Source organism: Artemia franciscana, chromosome 19 (genome assembly GCF_032884065.1).
Source record: "Artemia franciscana chromosome 19, ASM3288406v1, whole genome shotgun sequence".
Classification (NCBI taxonomy): Eukaryota; Metazoa; Arthropoda; class Branchiopoda; order Anostraca; family Artemiidae; genus Artemia; species Artemia franciscana.
In genome coordinates this window covers 31,683,475-31,707,335 of record NC_088881.1, presented here as the reverse complement: position 1 = coordinate 31,707,335, position 23,861 = coordinate 31,683,475, and the positions used below count along the sequence as shown (strand labels likewise).

At 34.0% G+C, this 23,861-nt stretch overlaps 1 protein-coding gene across 1 annotated transcript in view; it reads left to right on the top strand.

Annotated features, from left to right (window-relative positions):
• LOC136039561 (SH3 domain-containing kinase-binding protein 1-like) overlaps positions 1 to 23,861 on the top strand; it is a 124,951-nt gene that overhangs the window by 76,207 nt on the left and 24,883 nt on the right. The window contains exons 8-12 of the mRNA XM_065723402.1: positions 5,304 to 5,438; positions 9,218 to 9,336; positions 11,189 to 11,332; positions 12,287 to 12,413; positions 22,996 to 23,231. Of these exons, the coding sequence (XP_065579474.1) occupies positions 5,304 to 5,438; positions 9,218 to 9,336; positions 11,189 to 11,332; positions 12,287 to 12,413; positions 22,996 to 23,231 (761 nt within the window). The remainder of the gene's footprint in view (positions 1 to 5,303; positions 5,439 to 9,217; positions 9,337 to 11,188; positions 11,333 to 12,286; positions 12,414 to 22,995; positions 23,232 to 23,861) is intronic.

The window sequence follows — 23,861 nt, the reverse complement described above, 5'->3', positions numbered from 1 at the left end:
GCTGGAATTAGTTGAGATAAATGTCTTTTACTGTAAATCCGAAAATGTTTTCTCTGTTCATAAGCTTTTCCCTTTTTTCCAGGATCTAAAAAAAAAATATGTTTTTTGTATGTAGTTTGTTCAGTTATGTTTTTAAGCATATTGTAAGTCGCTGCTTTGTTCTATTTATTGATATATTTTGGCAGTTTCATTCATGTACTCCTCGGTATACTCCTCATACTCCTTGGCAAGGCCGTATCCAGGGGAGGATAGGGGGTTTGATCCTCCTCCCCCCCAAAAAAAATTGTCTGGCTCGTGAAAACATCACAAAAATCAATACAAACAAATTTTTGATGCATTTTAAAATAAATTTTAACCCCCTCCCCCCCCACTGAAAAAATTTATTTCATCATATACCAATTCAAAAACGAATGTATTCAAGCCAAAAAAACTAAAAAAAAAAAAACTAAAAAAAAGGTAAAAACTACAAAAAAAACTAAAAAGAAAAAAAAAACTAAAAATTAATAAAAAACTAAAAAAGCTAAAAAACTAAAAAACACTAAAAAAGAAAAAAATTAAAAAAAGGAAAAAAAACTGAAAAATAAAGGAGAAAAAAAATAAAAATAAAAAAAACTGAAAAGGTAAAAACTACAAAAAAAACTAAAATGAAAAGAAAAAAACTAAAAAAAAAGGTAAAAACCAAAAAAAAACTAAAAAGAAAAAAAGGGGAAAAACACAAAAATTTATTTCATCATATACCAATTCAAACACGAATGTATATACAGACCGGGACACCGGGACACAAATGACGACCGGGACACAGGGAATATAAATGACGACCGGGACACAGGGACACAACTACAACGGGACGCCGGGGGGTACAGGGGGATATGTAAATGACGACGGGGACACATGGAATGTTCGATTAGCAATCACCACCAACAAAGCTCAAGGGCAATCATTAGAATCAGGGGGGCACAGGGGGATATATAAATGACGACGGCGACACAGGGAATGTTCAATTAGCAAAGCTCAAAGGCAATCATTAGAATCATGAGGTATAGATCTGAATACGGATTGTTTTTCCCATGGACAATTATATGTTGCATGTTCAAGAGTCAGTAAACCTGACAATCTATTTATATGCACAGACAATGGGACATCGAAGAATGTTGTATATTCGCAAGTTTTACGTAGCTAAAAACATATATATATATATATATATATATATATATATATATATATATATATCTGTATATATAAAAATAAGTTGTCTGTGTGTGGATCTGTGGATCAGGTGACGTCACCTGAAAAAACTGGATCAGGTGACGTCAAAACTGAAAAAACTAAAAAAAGGCAAAAACTACAAAAAAAACTAAAAACTAATAAAAAAAATAAAAAAGCTAAAAAACTAAAAAAACTAAAAAAAGGCAAAAACTACAAAAAAAACTAAAAACTAATAAAAAAGCTAAAAAACTAAAAAAACTAAAAAAAGGGAAAAACTACAAAAAAAAACTAAAAACTAATAAAAAAAATAAAAAAGCTAAAAAACTAAAAAAAAACTAAAAAAAGGTAAAAAACTAAAAAAACTAAAAACTAAAAAAAGGAAAAAAACTGAAAAATAAGCTAAAATAAAGGTAAAAACCAATAAAAAACTAAAAAGAAAAAAAGGAAAAAACTAAAAAAAAATTTCATCTAAAAAACTAAAAAAAAACTAAAAAAGGTAAAAACTAAAAGAACTAAAAAAGAAAAAAATAAATGACGACACTCAAAGAGAAAGCGACCAGGACAAAAGGAATGTTCGATTAGCAATCAACAAAGCACCGGGACACAGGGAGTATAAATGACGACCAGGACATAAGTAAAAAAAAAACTAACAAAACTAAAAAGAAGGTAAAAACTACAAAAAAACTAAAAAGAAAAAAACTAAAAAAAGGCAAAAACTACAAAAAAAACTAAAAACTAATAAAAAAGCTAAAAAACTAAAAAAAGGCAAAAACTACAAAAAAAACTAAAAACTAATAAAAAAAAACAAAAAAGCTAAAAAACTAAAAAAACTAAAAAAAGTTAAAAAACTAAAAAAACTAAAAACTAAAAAAAAGGAAAAAACTGAAAAATAAGCTAAAATAAAGGTAAAAACCAATAAAAAACTAAAAAAAAACTGAAAAAACTAAAAAAAGGCAAAAACTACAAAAAAAACTAAAAACTAATAAAAAAAGTAAAAAAGCTAAAAAACTAAAAAAAATAAAAAACTAAAAAAAGGTAAAAAAAAAAAAAAAAAAAAAAAAAAAAAAACTAAAAAAAGGAAAAAACTGAAAAATAAGCTAAAATAAAGGTAAAAACCAATAAAAAACTAAAAAGAAAAAAAGGAAAAAACTAAAAAAAATTTTCATCTAAAAAACTAAAAAAAACTAAAAAAGGTAAAAACTAAAAGAACTAAAAAAGAAAAAAATAAATGACGACAATCAAAGAGAAAGCGACCAGGACAAAAGGAATGTTCGATTAGCAATCAACAAAGCACCGGGACACAGGGAGTATAAATGACGACCAGGACATAAGTAAAAAAAAAACTAACAAAACTAAAAAGAAGGTAAAAACTACAAAAAAACTAAGAAGAAAAAAAAACTAAAAACTAATAAAAAAAACTAAAAAATCTAAAAATCTAAATAAACTAAAAAGAAAAAAAAAGGAAAAAAATAAAGGAGAAAAACAAAACTAAAAAACGAATGTATATACAGACCGGGACACCGGGATACAAATGACGACCGGGACACAGGGAATATAAATGACGACCGGGACACAGGGACACAACTACAACGGGGACACCGGGGGAAACAGGGGGATATAAATGACGACCGGGACACCGGGACAGGGAATGGTCGATTAGCAATCACCATCAACAAAGCTCAAGGGCAATCATTAGAATCATGAGGTATAGATCTGAATACAGATTGTTTTCCCATGGACCATTATATGTTGCATGTTCAAGAGTCGGTAAACCTGACAATCTATTTATATGCAAAGACAATGGGACAGCAAAGAATGTTGTATATTCGCAAGTTTTACGTAGTTTAAACCATATATATATATATATATATATATATATATATATATATATATATATATATATATATATATATATATATATATATATATATCTATATTCCCAGGTGGGACATAGGGACACAACTACAATGGCGCGTAACTATTATGGCGCGTAACGACTTACGCGCGCGGGGGGGCTTGGGGGGGGCGCGAAGCGCCCCCACCAACTAGGTGTTGGGGTGGCGCGAAGCGCCACCCCAACAGCTAGTATATATATATATATATATATATATATATATATATATATATATATATATATATATATATATATAATATATATATATATATATATATATATATATATATATAAATATATATATATATATATATATATATATATTCACAGGTGGGACACAGGGACACAACTACAATGGCGCGTAACTAATATGGCGCGTAACGACTTACGCGCGCGGGGGGCTTGGGGGGGTGCAAAGTACCCCCACCAACTAGGTGTTGGGGTGGCGCGAAGCGCCACCCCAACAGCTAGTAACATATATATGTCCGTTGATTTTTGAATTAAAATGGAATAGTTGTGGGCATCAAGTCATGGCTAATTGTAGAAACAGCCAAGACAGATGGTCCAATTGAGTAAGAAGCAAACCTGGCATTAATCCCCCCCCCCCTTATTATGATTGAATAAAAATGTTGTTAGCTCATTTGTTAATAGATATGTCTATCTATTATCCGTCCATGCGTCATTGCTAGGGCAGCAGAACCAAGGTAGATAGTCAAAAATTTTGAGCGATGCGGCTCAAAAGTAACTGAAACTGTAAGAAACAAGAGTCTTGATAATAATAGATATATCAACGGAATCGAATTTTGATGCTTATTCAAAATATATAAAATAATGAAGTTTAATGTTACCCATCGAAAGTTACGATCCTGAGAAATTTCGTTTAATTTTTGAAAAAAAGGGAAACACCCACAAGAAATCAAGTTATCTTAATGAAAATCACACCATGAGATTCAGAGTATCAGATAATCCTACTATAGAAGTTTCAAGCTCGGATATCCAAAAATGTGGAATTTTGAACTTTTTGCCAGAAGCAGGATCACGCATGAGTCCCCAGGAGTTATCGTATCGAACCAGTGATCCTAAAAGACGAGGAGAGGGCTCATTTGGTCGGAAATAAAAAGCTCTAGTGTATTTTTAAAATGACCAAAATAATGGAGGCCAGCTTCTCCCCTCCCACCCCACGTTTTCACCCGAAATTGTCTGATCAAAATTATGAGATAGCCATTCTCTTCAGCATGGTCTAATGATCTAATAACTAAGTCTTTGAGGATGACTTGACCCCCCCCCCCCACAGCCCCCGGGGAAGGGCTGCAAGTTATGAACTTTGCCCATTGCTTGCATATAGTATTGGCTATTGGGAAGCATAAAGATATTTTAAGGGGGAGAATTTTCTGCGGGAGGACCTTTCCATGGAGGAATTTTCGTGGGGGAAGGAGATTTTCCATGGGAGGGGACCTGGATTCCTCAGCATTAATTAAAAAACCATGAGGAACTAAATAAAAAAACAAGTTTTTTTTCAAATGAAAATAAGGAGCAACATTAAAATTTAAAACGAAAAGAACTTTTTACGTAAATGAGGAAATTACCCCCTTCTCAGTACCTTGCTCTTTGCGCTTAAATGTTTTTTGAATTTGTAAAACGCTTATTATTCTAATTAAACAAGCTTTGTGTGTCGGGATTTATTCTTATATAATTGGAATAAAAAGTCAAACTTTAGCGTAAAGAGCGAGGTATTGAGTAGAGGGCAACCCCCACATATACGTAATAATTTCTGTTCGTTTTAAGTTTTAATGTTGCTCCTTAAGCTTAGTCGAAAAAACTTGCTTTTTTAAAGTTTAATATCGGCTGATAGATCTTGATAAAAACAAGATTTAATTCTATCTTTCTTAGATGTTGAAAGGGTGTTTCAACTTTGAGGCATAGAGTTTGGAAGGCTGCTGACAAATTCAAAAATAGCAATTTTATAAATACAAAAACTCAATACAACTTCAAAAATACAAAATACAAATATAAGTTCAAAAATAGCAATTTTATATGCTGCATTTGTTTCGGCTATAGAATGGGTGTTCAAAGTTTGAATGAGTGTTGGCGATTTAAAAATAGTGGCTAAATCAATCGTATATTTTATATATTATATTTGTTTATATTTTTTTGTTTTTTGCATATTTTTATTTTGTGTGCTGTCAAGGCTTTTTTTTTTCAGAGTCAACAAGTTCCTTGCCATCACAGACCTTATACAAAAGTGTGTCAGCCGGTTCATTTCCCAAGCTTTCAATATCTCCTACTCCTACTAGCTTGCCTAAAGCTCCTTTATCAGCTGGTATTTCTAACGCCAAAGGTAAGCATTAAAGACTATAGGACCATAAAGCAGAATTAAAATTAAATTTAAATTGATTTAATTCAATTATAATTAATTTAATTAAATAGCTATATAATTGATTTAATATAATTAAATTATAAAAATTAAATTAACTAAAATTAAATTAAAAACAAATCATTATTATACTTTTTTCTTGTGCTAAATACAAAAATCACAACTACAAACAAGTAACCGCAGCATCAAGCCGCCTAAGGCCAGCACAGGCACACACGCTCTTCCTCCATCCCAATCTATTTAAAACCTCCCCCTTTACACACTCCCAGGAAGTTCCCATGTCCCTTAAATTTTTCTTACGATTTCCCTTTTCTTACGATTTTATGTTGTGATATATATATATATATATATATATATATATATATTATATATATATATAATATATATATATATATATATATATATATAATATATATATATTATCAATCAGTAACGTATTCTTGAACACTCTTTGTTCAAATATTTTTAGGAAAGGATTATTTTGTTTTATATTTGCCTTTTTTCTGAGTTTCAGCAAACAACTTGAACAACATATAACATAAATACAATATAACAGAAATAACAAATACTACTACTACTACTAACAACTCACCGCAGCACCAAACCGCCTGAGGCACGCTCCGTCTCAATTTTAATCTGTTCAAAGTCTCCCTCTTTACACCCTCCCAGGAAGTTTCCATGCCCCTTAAATTTTTCCATACGGCTTCCTCCCACTTCAACTGAAGACGACCTGCTTTCCGTTTAGCCCTAGACGGTTGGCTGAAAAGGACCATATTTGGTAATCTGTCATCCTTCTTCCGCAGAACGTGCCCTAGCCATCTCAACTTTTCTTTTATCATAGCGCTGGAAAATGGGATTGAACCAAACTTGACCAAAACCCAAAACTAAACAATCCGTTAACAATTTCTCTGGAAAATATCCGTTGGAAAGTCTGTTGATTTTTTAATTGAAGTGGAATAGTTGTGGGCATCAAGTCATGGCTAATTGTGGAAAAAGCCGAGACAGATGGTCCGTTTAGCCCTAGACGGTTGGCTGAAATGGACCATCTATGGTCTATTTCTTATTATAGTGCAACTTTTCGTACAGCCTACTGTTTTAAATATAGTCAGTCAGCCAGATACCCAAAACAATCCAAACAATCCGTAAACAATTTCTCTGGAAAATATCTAGCAAATCTTCCTCCGTTATTTGGAGTGCCCATCCTTCGGAATTCGACTTCCTTCGGAGTTCGACCGCTGTAGATTCCAATATTTTAATTTGGTTTCGCAGACTTATTTCTCTATCCTTCCAAATTTTTTTACCTGTGAAAAAACACCAATAAAAATATTGAGGGTTAATTATTCCATATGAAAAAAATTGTAATCACATGAACTCAAAGTAACAAACTCAAAATAACAAATTTGAAACCTCCCATCAAAAATAAAAAAAAGCAAAATAATGCATGCATGTAAGTTTAATTTTTTTCATAAGAGGAAATATATTTTCCTCTTTTTTCTGGAGTTATTTAGTTGTTTTACATTGGTTTTTCAATAGACATATATTTCGGGGGCGATACCTAGCACGGGGATACCGTAGGGAATCTACGGTAGGCACGCCCCTTGCCTGAGTAGGGGATTTAAAGTGTCGAAATCCAATAGGCAAGTGTATATTCTCCTGATGAGCCCTTGTGTTGGGTTGTCGTCCTGAATTATTTTTTTTTTTTTTTAATATTTGGTAAATGACGACTTGTACTTACTTACGACACGACTGCCTGTCCATGGATTATTTTTATGGTTGATTGTGTATGGCTATGCTGTTTGACCTATGTTATTGGATAGATGAGTAGGGTTAAGGCCTCGTTCAAGTACTGATCTATATCACTTACTAAAGTAGAAAAACAGTCTTCCTTTCTCCTTCTGTCTTTCCTTTTTGTTTCAATGGTTTTACATGTTTTTTTAGTATTTATTGTTATTGTCATTTTTTATGTTTGGTTTTATAGTGTGCGTTTGTTTCTGTGTTCGTGCTGTTGCACCAGCGATTTCTTTTTTTATTATATCACTTAATCTTTTTTCCTAGGAGATAGCCCTTGTTCTTTACTGCCCCAAGCAGGTCATTAATTCTATACATACGCTTCAGTGATGTATTACGAGCATTTAGAGGAAAACTAAGTAAACATTTAAGATATTTTGAAAATACCTCTTCAATTTGAGAGAAAAAAAAATAAGCTGAAACCTGTTAAAATTACTCTCGGAAAGCTAACCAATGGTAGAACTTACTTATCTTTACTGATCATTTTGCGACCATTCCTCCTGCTTGCTCATGCGTAGGCTAGTTCTATCTGCTTTGGTACGTGATAACTGGGCTAACTTGACGTAAAATTTAGGTTCACCGTTTGTTGTTTTCGTGGTCTGCCTGATGAAGGCCGTGCAGAGATCCTTTTAGTGCGATTTTGGGAAGTGGTTTGACTCCATTCCCTTGATGCGACGGAACTACCACATTTACTGTTTCTGGTTGTTACTGAGAATGGTCTCACGGGCTGGAGTCTTTGGTGTGCTTCCACTTTTTCGATGCAGTCAGTGTATTTGATTCTAGCAATGCGACGGAGGTATCTCATCTCGAAAGCTAGAAGTTTTCTTTCGTCTTCGGTTTTCAGTGCCCATGTTTCACATACATGGCTTTGGGAGTTAATAAATTGTTGAATTGGGGCATTTTGTGAATTCTGGACTGAATAGGCGCTAAGAGAGAACTATTGACAGTTGAAGTCTAGCTACAGCCACGCGCTCACATACAGCTACGCAGATGAATTCCAGAACCAAAAATCTTTCAGATATTAGCTTGGTGGCAATAGATGCTTTTTATCAGTTCTATAATTTTGCTGGGTGGCAATAGATGACATAGGTTGTCTCTTCGTACTTGCTGTAGTATTGCTGTAGTAGCAATCGCTACTACAGTAATTAACTTCACTGAAATCAATTCTACCTATACCTATACCTACCCAAATACCTATATTTGGTAGAAATCAGCCGCCGTTTATGGAAGGTGTAAGTGCAGGTTTAGTCCAGTACATAAGGAAACATATTGAGAAAATAATTCTTACTTCATAGTGTGCAGAGTAATCCTAATTATATATTTGCAGGGGGAGAAACTTTATCTTCACTTCTTTCCTTCTTTTTCTGGCTTTTCTAAGATATTTAGAATTTGTCACAATAAAACTTTGTTCAGTTTTGAAAATTCTGGCTAAATGCGATGAATGCCGCGCCATCTTCAAAATTAATTTATATGTATCGCTATTGTACTTCTAGAAGCTTTGCATTTAATACAAACGACTAGGATCCTGCCATATGAAGAACGGCATTTCTTTGGCACAAATTTGAAAACAGACAAAGCGCTTATCAAAAGCATGGTTTTTTCAAAACTGCTATTGCATTCTAAAGTACGGAAAAGGAAGAAAGAATCTTAGAAGAAAGGAAGTCACCTTTTCCACTGTTTTTCTATTTTTTGGTAGCGTGTTGTTGATATCCATGTATCACGTGTATCCCCGTTTCCTCAAGGCAGCCAGTGTTTTCTGGCTTGCATGTTTGTGTCATTTTATTGTGTATGTTTCATTTTCATCTTTTTTTATTTTTGTTTGTATATTTTATTTTTGATGTTTATGGCATTTTGTCTCTGAAAGAATCCTCCCAAACTTAACAAAACATAAAAAAAAATTTTACTTCAAACTGACGATTAAAATGTAAGATTTTAATGGTAGATTCATCTTTTAGTTCAAGATGTAGATTTGGATAGCTTAATCACAGATAAATCTACAAATCTGCAACACCTAACGACATCTCGTCCGGCTGGACCTAAGCGGAGACCGCCCTCTTCATACATCAAAGACCAGGTAAATAACCAAAGTTGCAGTATACTTATCCTATTCCCCTGACGAAAGATTTGATAGGGTTTTGATTAAATGAGGTACTTTCGGGCCCTGTAACCCAGAAAAATATCCGAGCCTTTTCCAGTAGTGGTTCTGGTCTCTCTTATGGCCGGGGCAAAATGTTGATTAGCCCTCTCCCCTCTCTCTGTCTGCCACAAAGTTTTCTGGCCAAATTTTAACAAATATTGATTTATTAAGAAAATTATTGTCGATTTATCGATTAATTAGTCTTCATTTTTAATTTATTATTCAGATTATTTAGTTATTATGAAATATTTTAATCAATATTATTAAATTGATTTTTGTTTTATTGATTATTTTAATTTATTAACTGTACCCTCCACATTATTTTTATAAAAATAAATTCAAAGATTAGAAAATGGTTATTGCCGTTAGATATTTTTTTTTATAATTTTGCACCCCTGAAATTTCTGCGCCCGGGTCAAGTGTCCCCTCTGCCCCTCCACTTAAACCGCCTATGCCTTTTCCTGTGATTTACCAGTTCTTGTGATTTTGAAGTTAGTTTGAACACCTGATTCTGTAATTTGGAAAATCCGTCCTAGCCAATACGAGCCACCGATCACTACTACCCGAACGAGCCCCTCCCAATAGTCGAACTCAGTTACAAAAATAAAATTCTACCCGTAAGGAACGAACTAGTTGTTAGGTCAACTCATTTGTGCCTTTCTTTACATGGATTTTCAATGCTGAGCCGTAGTGTGTGATTTTTATTTAAATGTAAGAATTTGTAAAAAAAAACTGAATTTAGCTATGCTACGATAGTTCTTAAATATACCGATCGCTCTCTGTCTCTCTCTCTGTCTCTCTCTCTGTCTCTCTCTCTCTCTCTCTCTCTCCTCTCTCTCTCTGTCTCTCTCTCTCTCTCTCTCTCTCTCTCTCTCTCTCTCTCTCTCTCTCTCTCTCTCTCTCTCTCTCTCTCTCTCTCTCTCTCTCTCTCTCTCTCTCTCTCTCTCTCTCTCTCTCTCTCTCTCTCTCTCTCCCCCCCCCCCTCTCTCTCTCTCTCTCTCTCTCTCTCTCTCTCTCTTGTGAGGAAACGAGAGCCTGCAAAGCTCGTGACAAATCTTGAGTTGTGTATAAGGGCCAAGGTATTGCCATGTGAAAAATAATGGAAATTATTCGGCTAATTTCCATTATTTAATTCCAAATTTCGAAAGCAAAGCAATTTCCAAATTTCAAAATTTCAAAGCAATTTCCTAATTTCCAAAGCAAGGAGCGGGGCTCCTTGTTTTCTATAGGACCCGTTCATTTTTTAACGCCTATAGAGAATGCGAGTGATCTCGTCAAGTTTTGTGTCAATTGTTAATGTTGAGAGGTATTTGGTCTTGTATAATGGTCTCATTTGCCTTTTTGTTGTGGGCTATTGGATAAGGGAATCAATAGTACAAGCAGTGCAAGTGATCTCATCAAGTAAACAAGTCCCAGGGTCGTAAGGCGGTGTATGTGTGGTTGATGTGTTATTAAGAGACTTGTGACGAGGAAAGAGACAAAAGGACTGTGAGAGAAAGGAAAGGGGGTCAAGCTAACCCATTGTCTGGGTAATGGATCTTAGGTTGACTCAGGGGGCAAGAGTGTCAAAGACTGAGGGAATGTCTTGACACGGGCAGTGAAATGTTACTCAAGCTCAGGCAGTGATTTTGTGCATAGTGCATACAAACAATTATAACAATGATTTAAGCGCATATATACAAATTTTTAAAAAATTTGCAATTTTTTGTCTCCCAAGAAGCCCCCCCCTCCCTCTGAAAAAATTGTCACTACATTGATGGTATTCAAACTATTTGTTTATAATTTTAAGGACGTGACCATAGCGACGGAAAACACCCCACCAAAGGTTAATGGCTACTCAGCAGCAAATGAAGAGCCTAATAACAATATAGAAGAAAACGACGGCCTCATAAGGCCTCAAAAAGAGAAAAACGTTACTCCACCTTGGCTAAAGGTATTTATTTTTTATACCTCTTTTTAATGAAGGTTTAAAGCTACTTAACAACCTTACAGTTGTGGCTAGTAACCCTATTCAGGGGCCCATTTCCATAAGCTAAAATTGTTTCTTTATATTAGGGTTCTATTGAGCCAAGAATTTACAGTTAAGGTCGAGCCGTTCAGGAAAAAAAGAAGATTTTTGGTCTTCATTTTCAGGGAAATCTTTTTTCCTTTTTTTCGTGTTGTATTAGGCTCCCTAACAAAAAATTTATCCATGGGCAATACATTTGGGAAAAAAGTTTTTGACGATTGTCGGTCCATTTGTTTGGCCCTGTTTTCGGGGAAGACTACATATTTTTTTTCTTGTTTACCCTTCTGCATTGGGGTCCCTTTATTCAAGGACTCATGGATGTGAGTTTCGAGGCAACCGGCAGCAGAAAAGTTTTTTTCACCATTTTTCCTGCCTCTTTTTTTTGGGGGGGGGAGTATACCCCTTATTTTTTTTCATTAGATTCTCTTAACCCTAGGACTTACTGCTGTGAGTTTCGAACTTGTCAGGTACAAAAGATTTCTTGGCCCATTTCGAGGCCCCTTGCACCCTGCCCCTCACATGAAAATGTGAGTCCCTTTTGGGCCAACGATCCCTGATAGTCGATCAAGTCGATGGGTTACCTAAGATTAAACCTGCCCCCGTTTTTTCACTATAAAACACATCTGTCAGTGATTGGTAATTTGCATTACTTATGGTCATCGCACCAGGAACTATGGATATCAAATCATCCTCGGGGACATATTTATTAGACCTTTCAACTATTCTGAGACAATTGGTCATCTGAAAATTTTGACAGGTATATACACAGGAGTTTTTTTTTGTTTGGGGGAGATAAAAAAAAATTATAATTGGAATAAGAAGTGCCCGCAAATTTTGGATTTTGAAAAAATTCATTAATATCATCTTGTTTCTTTTCAGGAGCTTTCTGAAAAGCAAGAAAATAGGATTTCAAAAATGGCAGTAAAAGATGAGAGTGTCATCGATAATACGGTTGGAAAGCTGGCCGGAATTAATAAACCAACAGTTCCTGTGCAAAAACCAGAAGGTATTCTTTTTCCTGTTTCTACGATCACCTTCCTCTCTTTACCTTTTCCGCTTTTTACAAATTACCTTACTATTTATCTTACCATACAATGAATCAACATTTCCTGTGCAAAAGCCTGAAGTTATTTTTATTTTCCCTGTTTCTTCGATCACTTTCCTCTTTTTACCTTTTCCGCTTTTTACAAATTACCTTACCATTTTTTTTTTAAGATACAATAAACCAACATTTCCTTTGCAAAAACCAGAAGTTTTTTTTTCCTCTTTTTGCGATCATCTTTCTAATGAATATTAGGTTTTATTCATAAGTATAATCCTCTTTTTCCTGCATTTGTCCCTAAAGCTGCTGAATATTTAAAATGAAATAAAAAAAAAACGGATCAAACTTTCAATAAAAGTAAATCATGGAACTTTGAAAAACAGTTTTTTGGTATCCATATACCAAAAAATGTTCGAATATTTTGGCTTCATTCCGGGGACCCTTATCAACAAGAAAAATCGAAAAAAGACAAAAAAGAAAAAAGAAAAGTAACAAAAAATAGAAAATTGGAAATGGAAACTAGATGAAACAAATTAAAACACACAAAATAACATAAAAAAGAGAAAAACATACAAAGCCTTTACAAAGACAAATAAAAAACCAAAGGAACTTACGTATTTTAAATGAAAATCACACACAGGGACAAGGCAGGGACACTTTATAATTTATTGGATATAATGTTGCAATGATATCATATTATATGTCATATAGTATTTTTTATAATATTATAATGTTGTTGAGGCTCTAACAATTAATGAAACTATGTTTTTATTTAAACGTACAGTCTAGTTTATAGACTGTTAGGCTCTAACAATTAATGAAACTATGTTTTTATTTAAACGTACAGTCTAGTTTATATACTGTTAGGCTCTAACAATTAATGAAACTATGTTTTTATTTAAACGTACAGTCTAGTTTATAGACTGTTAGGCTCTAACAATTAATGAAACTATGTTTTTATTTAAACGTACAGTCTAGGCTAAAGAAACTATGTTTTTATTTAAACGTACAGTCTAGTTTATTTACGTACAGTCTAGGCTAAAGTAGATTTAAAATCTTTTAACTCTTGTTTGAAAAAACTGAATAATTTTTTTCCTTCTGAAAGAAAATTCATAATCAATGAAACTAACTTGATTTTCAATAGTTTTCATAATTGTTCCTAGTTTTTGAAAATAATATTTATTAATAATTCGAAAAAATGAAATTTCAAAAATAATTTGGAAATGATTTTAAAAGTAGTTCCCATTTTCGTTTCTACCACGTTTTAGCTATTAGGAAAATTCTGGATATATCTTATATATATCCTCTGGATATATATCTTGAAATTTAGTAATGACATTGTAAAAAGTCTCAAAAATTTTTTACGAAAAAAAAATCGCGGCGAAGGACCGATCAGGTTTTGAAAGGTGGAGTAATTTATATCTCCAGAAATTCTATCTCCTTGTCTTTCTAATTTGTTACCTGGGTATGTATACCCAAAGTATTTTTTTTCTTTTTTCGGGAAAATCGTGAAATATCTTGAAATTTTGTTCAAGCATTTAGTAATGACATCGCTAAATATCGCACACATTTTTTACTAAAAATTTGTGGCTTTAAAGGTGGAGTAATTTATCTCTCCAGAAATTCCTATATCTCAATAAAGTCATGAAATATCTTAAAATTTTCTTCAAGCTTTTGGTAATGGAATAGCTGAATGAAAAAAAAGTAATAATAATAATAAAAAATATCGCCATAGGACCAGTCAGATTTTAAAAGGTGGAGTAATTTGTCTCTCCAGAAATTCTATGTCCTTGTCTGTCTAATTTGTCGCTCAGCTAAATATACCCGAAGCATTAATTTTTTTTCGGGAAAGTAATGAAATATCTTGAAATTTTCTTCAAGCATTTAGGTAATGGGATTGCTAATTGTAAAAAAAAATTAATAAAATATTATTGCCGAAGGACTAATCAGATTTTTAAAGGTGGAGTAATTTATCTCTCTGGAAATTCTATCTCATTGTCTGTCTAAGTTGTCGTCCAGCTATTTATAACCCGAAGCATTTTTTTTTACCATTTGTCGAAAAAATTTGGAAAATCTTGAAATTCTCTTCAAGCATTGGGTAATAAAATTGTCAAATGTCAAAATAATTATTACTAAAAAAAAGAAAAAAAAACCGAGAACCAACCACATTTTAAAAAGAACAGAGTAATTCATCGCTCCAGAAATTTTATCTGTCTGTCTTTCAATTTGTAAGTCAGCATTGTTTAACCCGAATGAATAGTTAGGACTTAGTCACAAGAACAAGGAGCGATGTAAATGGCTTGTTGAAAAACATCACAAAATTGAATCGATGGAATTAAAGCATACTTTTGAACTCGGAAATATAGGATTGTAACCTCTCCTTTTCTCTTCAGTGAAATGGTGGAGGCGGTGCTTTCAAATCTACCAAACTTTGCTGAATTCTATAATCAACATTGTTGGAAATACTGCTTATTTAAGCTTCCAGGACAACCAAATATCCCTGTCACCTAAGTAACCCCATTGTGTTTATCAACGGAAATTTTCCATTGTTTCCGGTTTATCACGAGAAATTACCTATGGAAATAGAACTTAGGTTATGTTTCCCCATCTGTTCAATTTCTGGTTTGAATTTAAATTGAAAAAATAATTGAAGGAAAATCAAAGAGTTTTCTTTCTCTTCTTGTGTTCATTTACATTTTCCCTTTCCAATTTATGTTCTATTTTTAAGTTATAAATATCTGGAAAAAACGGTTGACATTAAGAAAAAAATGAAAATTGGACTAAGCCAAGTTGTAGAGGAAAATGTAATTTTTGAATATTAGGAAAAGAAAAGCGATTTTATTTTTGCCATATTTATTCCAAATTTGAGCCAGGAATTGCATAGAGTCAAAGAAACTGCTTGTTTTGAGTCAAATAGTTCGTGGTAACGAACTGTAAGTAAGAAGCGACCCGGCTTAATGGTCAACAACACTTTAAAAACGGAATTTTGATGCCAATGATTTATCAAAAGAATCGGCTTATATATTAAAAACTACGAGTCTGAGAAAATTTGTCTGATTTTCAAAAAAAGGGTTAAATACGATCCTAAAGGTATTAGAATCTTAATGAAAATTACACCATCAGATTAAGCGTGTCAGAAAACCCTATTCTAGGGGGGTTTGAAGCTCCTATCTGGAAAATTTGGAATTTTGTATTTTTCACGGATGCGTGTTTATTGATTTGTTTTTTCTTTCTTTTTTCCAGGGATTATAGTATCAACCCAGTGGTCCTAGAATATCGTTAGAGGGCTCAATAGAAAGGAAATTGATAGTTCTAGTGCCCTTTTTAAGTGACCAAAAATATTAGAGTGTAACCTAGCCCCCTCCTCCGCCCCTTCTTCAGAAAAGCTGTTATGTCAAAATTTCGAGATAGCCATTTTGCTCATCATAGTTGAAAGACCCAATGAATATGCATTTGGATATAACATGACCCCCATAGCCTCAGAGGAAAGATCTTTTAAGTCATAAAATTCGACCAGTTTTTACACATAGTATTTGTTATTGTGAAGTATGTATACATTTTCTGGGGGGGGGGCAAATTTTTTGCTGTGGGTTTCTTCACGGGGGAAATTTTATGGGGTGTGAAGTTTCCAGGGGGTGAACTTGTCAGGGGAAATTGTACACTGGAGAATGGGTGAATTGCCCGGGGTAAACTTTCACCGAGATTGAATTGTCTAGAGCAGTGGTTCTCAACTTTTTTTTACCCATGGACCCCTCTTCCCTTCTTTTTATCTTGGTGGACCCCTTCATAGCTACTGGACATTTGAACAATTTTCTATTCTTCACCAATATAAATTTTAAGGTTTTAATTATCAAAGAAATAGTATACGATTAAGCTTTACTTTTAAATGAAAACTAATTTAATACAAATAAAATATTCTACTATAATAATAATAATTATTATTATTATTATTATTATTATTATTACTATTATTGTGATAATAACTACAATATTACACTGTTTCTCCCATGGGCAAGCAACACAAGCTCATGGAGAGTAGAGCTCCTCAGGCAGTTTAATTCACCTCAACATTATGTAAACTGGATAAAAAAGGAGTTGAAATTAAGTGTGTGATTAAAAAAAAGGATAAGGCATGTTTATTCAATGAGATCCCTGTGGTTGATTCTTCTCTGCGAGTTTATTTATATTTGGTTCTATTGATGTTAATGATAGTCGAAGATCACCCCTTTTCATAATTTCAAGTTTATTGCGATCTTTTGATAACATTTGAGAAACACGACTAAATGCCGCTTCAACAAGATAAGATGTAGGAAAAGCAATAACGTAGAACTGCGCCTTATCCCAGAGCAAAGGGTACTTTGTAACAACATCATTTGTTTTCTATATATTGTACTTTTTATCTTTGAATTTTGCATGTATTATTTCATCACTTTGTATTTCGTTGAGGGGCTCTTGCAAAGATATGTCTATTTCGGAAACATTAACTTCAAAAGGAATTGAAACCCAAATCGGTATAACCATCCCGAGTAGGTCGCCAACCCGAGTTTGCATATCTTCATGTATATTTTCCAAATATTCACCATATAATGCAAGATCTTCATCTTGCAAATTGCTGTTAACACAGGCCAAACAAGGAAACTGTTCAAATGCACGACGCCTGATATTATTCTTATACAGCTGTAGTTTCCTTAGAAAAGCAGCAATAGCACTTTTACTAGATATCAGATCAGAATTGTTTTCTTGGAGCTGTTTATTAAGTGAATGAAATTTTTCAAATATATCTGATAAGTAAAACACATCAATCCCCATGACATATTCCTCCAAGGAAAGATCCTCCCACATATCCCCCTCCCATCAACCCCACCCCCCAAACCAAGAAAATCCCCCTGAAAACGTCTGTACACTTCCCAATAACCATTACTATAAGTAAACACTGGTCAAAGTTTGTAACTTGCAGCCCCTCCCCCAGGGATTGTGAAGGAGTAAGTCATTCCCAAAGACATAGTTATTATGGTTTTCGACTATGCAGAACAAAATGGCTATCTCAAAATTTTGATCCGTTGACTTTTGGAAAAAAATGAGCGTGGGAGGGGGCCTAGATGCCCTCCAATTTTTTGATCACTTCAAAAGGGCACTAGAACTTTTCATTTCCGTAAGAATGAGCCCTCTTGCGACACTCTAGGACCACTTGGTCGATACGATGACCCCTGGGGAAAAGAAAAAAAAAAGAAAAAAAGAACAAACAAACAAATAAACACGCACCCGTGATTTGTCTTCTGGCAAAAAACACGAAATTCCTCATTTTTTTAGATAGGAGCTTGAAATTTTTGCTATAGGGTTCTCTGATACGCCGAATGCGATGGTATGATTTTTGTTAAGATTATATGACTTTTAGGGGATGTTTCCCCCTATTTTCCAAAATAAGGCAAATTTTCTCAGGCTCGTAACTTTTGATGACAAGACTAAATTAATTGAAACTTATATATTTAGAATCAGCGTGAAAATTCGATTCTTTTGATGTATCTTTTAGCATCAAAATTCCGTTTTTTAGAGTTTCGTTTACTATTTAGCCGGGTCGCTCCTTACTACAGTTCGTTACCACGAGCTGTTTGATACAAGCCGCCCAAACTTTCCTCCATTTTGCTTACAGAATTCACGAAAAAGGTGGTCTCAGAGAGAATTTGATTTAATATGGTTAACTACTTTTATTACAACAGTAAGGGCATCATGCAGACATGCACTCATTTTCTTTGCAACTAAGTGTTGACGGTGTATCACGCAGTGAACACAATATAAAGTGAACAGTAAATTACAGTAGAAATTGAATTTTTAAAAATAAAGAGCGTTCTGGGTTGGTTTTCTTCATTGACCCCCAGAATATCATTGTGGACCCCCGGAAATATTACATGGACCCCTAGGGTCCATGTTGACCCCGGTTGAGGACCACTGGTCTAGAGAGATTTCTGGGAATGGAGATTTCTCCGTGGAGATGGGGCCCGATTTCCTGGCATTACTTAAAAACGATCAGAAATCAAATTAAAAGAAAGTTTTTTCAACTGAAACTAAGGAGCAACATTAAAACCTAAACGAACAGAAATTATTATGTATGTGAAGGAGATTGCCCCCTCCTCAACACCTTGCTCTTTACGCTAAAGTTTGAATTTGTCCCAATTCTTCAAAAACGACTCCTGGAACACAAGGGTCGTTTAATTAGAACAATAGGAAGCTTTTTCAAAAGTACTTAAAACCTCTAGCGTAAAGAGCGAGGTGTTGAGGAGGAGGCAATCCCTTCATACGCGTAATAATTTCTGTTCGTTTTAAGTTTTAGTGTTGCTCCTTACTTTCAGTTGAAAAAATTTGCTTTTTTTTTTTGCTTAATATCCATAAGGGTTCAAAACATGGACGTTATTTATCGACGGAGATACCAAAGATTTTTTTCCGTTCTCTATATCTTAATTCACTTTTCATTTACCTTTATTATTATCTTTTTTCTATTAAAAATGCAATATTTTAGTTTCTATTAAAATATAATATTGCTTTATTCTTACAGTAGCTGGACAAATACAAAAACCCGAATTTTACAGAAGATCGAAATTGTATTTTAGTTTCTCTTTTCTCAGGGTTGTAATAAGGTCTAAATATTTTGAATGCTCATTCTCTCAAGGTCATATAGGTAATTGTCAAACGGACTAGAAACACGGAGGAATAGAAACTTGTGTCAAAATACAGTAAATAGAGCGGGTCTCCACCAGGACACGCGAAATTGCGCTTTTTAGTGGTGTGATCAATTTTATGAAACGTTAATATTAATAATAAATATTAATAAAAATAACTTATTAATGCGATAGGGCGAATTTTTGCTTTTTATGGTACAAGTGAATTTGCACCTTTTTTTGGCATGACCCACATTATGAAACGGTAATATTGGATTTCTGATAAATGTGATAAGGCAAATTTGCGCTTTTTACGGTACACGTGAATTTGCACTTTTTCTGGCATGATCAGTTTTATGAAACGGTAATATTGGATTTCTTATAAATGCGATAAGGCAAATTTGCGCTTTTTTACGGTACCCGTGAATTTGCACTTTTTTTGGCATGATTAAATCTATGAAATGGTAATATTGGATTTCTTATAAATGCGATAAGGCGAATTTGCGCTTTTTACGGTACACGTGATCTTGCACTTTTTTTGGCATGATCAATTTTATGAAAAGGTAATATTAGATTTTACATGTGAATTTGCAATTTTTTTTGGCATGACCCACATTATGAAACGGTAATATTGGATTTCTGATAAATGTGATAAGGCAAATTTGCGCTTTTTACGGTACACGTGAATTTGCACTTTTTTTGGCATGATCAATTTTATGAAAAGATAATATTAGGTTTTGCAAGTGAATTCATTTTTTTTGACATGATCAATTTTATGAAAAGGTAATATTAGATCTATATATATATAAAAATAAGTTGTCTGTGTGTGTGTGTGTCGAGTGACGTCATGTTTGTGTGTCGACGGACGTCATGTTTGTCGACTGACGAAATTAAGACCGGGACATCGGGACACAAATGACGACCGGGACACAGGGACATCTATATATATATAAATAAGTTGTCTGTGTGTGTGTCGAGTGACGTCATGTTTGTGTGTCGACTGACGTCATGTTTGTCGACTGACGAAATTACAGACCGGGACATCGGGACACAAATGACGACCGGGACACCGGGACATAGGGAATATAAATGACGACCGGGACACTCAAAGAGAAAGCGACCGGGACACAAGGAATGTTCGATTAGCAATCAGGGACACAGGGAAACAACAACAACGGGGACGCCGGGGGGCACAGGGGGATATATAAATGACGACAGGGACACAGGGAATGTTCGATTAGCAATCACCATCAACAAAGCACCGGGACACAAATGACGACCGGGACACAGGGAATATAAATGACGACCGGGACACTCAAAGAGAAATTACAGACCGGGACACCGGAACACAAATGACGACCGGGACAAAAATGACGACCGGGACACAGGGAATATAAATGACGACCGCGACACTCAAAGAGAAATTACAGACTGGGACACCGGGACACAAATGACGACCGGGACACAGGGAATATAAATGACGACAGGGACACAGGGACACAACTACAACGGGGACGCCGGGGGGCCCAGGGGGATATATAAATGACGACGGGGACACAGGGAATGTTCGATTAGCAATCACCATCAACAAAGCTCAAGGGCAATCATTAGAATAATGAGGTATAGATCTGAATACAGATTGTTTTTCCCATGGACAATTATATGTTGCATGTTCAAGAGTCGGTAAACCTGACAATCTATTTATATGCACAGACAATGGGACAGCCAAGAATGTTGTATATTCGCAAGTTTTACGTAGTTAAATATATATATATATATATATATATATATATATATATATATATATATATATATATATATATATATATATATATATATATATATATATATATATATCTGTCTATATTCACAGGTGGGACACAGGGACACAACTACAATGGCGGGTAACTAATATGGCGCGTTACGACTTACGCGCGCGGGGGGCTTGGGGGGGGCGAAGCGCCACCCCAACAGCTAGTTTTGTTATAAATGCGATAAAGTGAATTTACGCTTTTTACGGTACACGTGAATTTGCACTTTTTTGGCATGATTAATTTTATGAAAAGGTAATATTAGATTTCTTATAAATGAGATAAGGTGAATTTGCGCTTTTCACGGTACACGTGAATTTGCACTTTTTTGGCATGATCAATTCTATGAAACGGTAATATTGAATTTCTTATAAATGCGATAAGGCAAATTTGCGCTTTTTACGGTACTCCTGAATTTGAACTTTTTTGGCTGGATCAATTCTATGAAACGATAATAATATTGGGTTTCTTATAAATGCGATAAGGCCAGCTTGCGCTTTTTACGGTACTCCTGAATTTGAACTTTTTTGGCTGGATCAATTCTATGAAACGATAATAATATTGGGTTTCTTATAAATGCGATAAGGCCAACTTGCGCTTTTTACGGTACACGTGAATTTGCACATTTTGGCATGATCAAATCTATGAAACGGTAATATTAAATTCCTTTTAAGTGCGAAAAGGTGAATTTGCTCTTTTTGCGGCGTGATCAATTCTATGAAACGGTAATACTAAATTCCTTATAAATTCGATAAGGTGAATTCGCACTTTTTGTGGCACACACGAATTTGCACTTTTTGCATGATAATCAGTTTTACAAAACAATAATATTGGTTTGTTTGTGTCATAAGAGGGTTAACAACGAAAATTTAGTTTTTTTTTTAAGAAAGCAAAACAAAAGTAGTTTTTGTTCGTGGGGTTTTAGCAACCCCAGAATGGAGTTAAAATAGTCTTGTCAATCTCTTTTTCAAGATCGTAGAATAGATAAAACATTTTGAAAACATGGTGGAAAAGAATGTAAGTTTGAAAATATACTTAACTAATTTCACAGACCACGATGACTTTCTGTAGAATTGAAAATATTGAAAAATAGGTATAACTTTTCAATAGAACAATGGAAAATTACACAGAATGTGTTTTCACTAATAATAACAGAAGTCTCAATATTTTTACTTCACGTCGGAAAACTTTTATCAACGAGAAAAAAAGAACAATAAAAACTAGCCTAAAATTCACAAAGCATATAAAGAAGCGTAAGAAAACGCAAATGCTGCACAAATAAAAGAAAGACATTGCAGTGACGTCACACATTTTATTTTATGTTTTTGTGTTCAATGAGTCTTGTGTTTTTTGTATTTTTTATGCTTTGTTCATTTTAGGCTACTGTGCCTTTTCTTTTTCTTTTCTTTCTTCTTCCATTAATAAAGGCTTCCGGACATGAAAGTGAAATATTCGTACTTGTGTTATACTTCATTTTGTTTCACGTATGTTTGTTTGTACTTTTGTTATATCGGTGAAAAAAGGTTTTCTTTTGTTTTGTTTTTTATTGTTTTATTGAAGATCTATAGGCTAACCATTTTTTTTTTTATTTACATTTCGTTTTAATTTCCAAAATATACTAAATAAAACTGAAGACTCAGTATTTTGTTCGGATGGGGAAGGGGTGGGTAAAAAAAAAACTTTAGAAAACGCTTCGAAAGGTTTTATGTATTTTGTTACGTTTTATGTGTCGGACACAAAATTTTGGAGGGGGAGGTCGAACCTCCTAACTCCATCCCCCCTGGATACGACCTGGCATACCCGTGTTATATTCTTTTGAACTTAATTATTGAAGTAGGATAGAAAATGCCCGATTTTAGAAAAGTAATCGATGTACCACCTATTAATAATCGATTTAATATTGAAACCTCGTCCGAAAAATGTACACAAGTCGATTTACTATTTTTGGTCATTTATCCCTTTATCACACTTATCAGGTCGTATATAAAACTCAAAATGGCGTGTTTATTGTTTCTATTGAGAATTAAATAATTATTTAATTTCTTGTACTAAACAATATTGATAATGATTTACGATTTCCAGATAAACCGTATATACCCCTAAAACCATCGTCAGTTTCTGCTAATAAGGTTACGCATCCAAGCCCTCCTGTTACAAAAACTCAAAAATCAGTGAGTGGAAAACTTCCAGCTGCACCGATGATCGGTGGACCTTTGGTAGCAGCGACTAGTCAAAATGTGGCTCTATCATCGAATCCTGAGGAGTTACAAAAGGAAGTTTTGTCACTTCGAGGGGAAGTGGATACGCTGAAGAGTGAGGTAAGCTGCATTTAAGTGGCAACACTTTGTGGAAAACACCCAAATATGAACCAATTAGCCCTTAGATGGGTATGGATTACTAATTTGGGGAACGCACAAATAGACGATTTATGCAGGCAAAAAAAATAAAGCAAAAAATTCTGACATCTCCATTTTACGATTACGAGGATTTGATACTTAAAATATCATTTTGTGAGCCTTAACGTCGGCTGACTGTCTCAAAGGCAGAGGATCCATTAGCGAATTCTCCCATGGGACTACTTATCATTGAAACCTATTGAAAATTTGTGACTTGATTATAAAATTCAGTTGAAATGAAAAAATGGAAAAGTAAATGGAAATCTGTCGGAAAAGTTTTCAATTAAAGCGGTTGTTCAATTAAAGGGTTGTATCACAGAAAATTTGAAAAGCTGTCAAATTGATCATATGACATTTCTTTGAGGTGATTTTTGACATTTTCCTAGCAGGTATGCTACAACGCTTTTAGGGACAACCCTTTCCTAAATTTTTAAAAGAAAATTCTGCTCCGTTTGAAAAAAAAAAAAAAACTAGATTTTCACTTTATAGTGATATAAGTTTTTCTAAAACTAATTATATCTACCTCCAGCACAAAACAAGAGAAGTTACAAG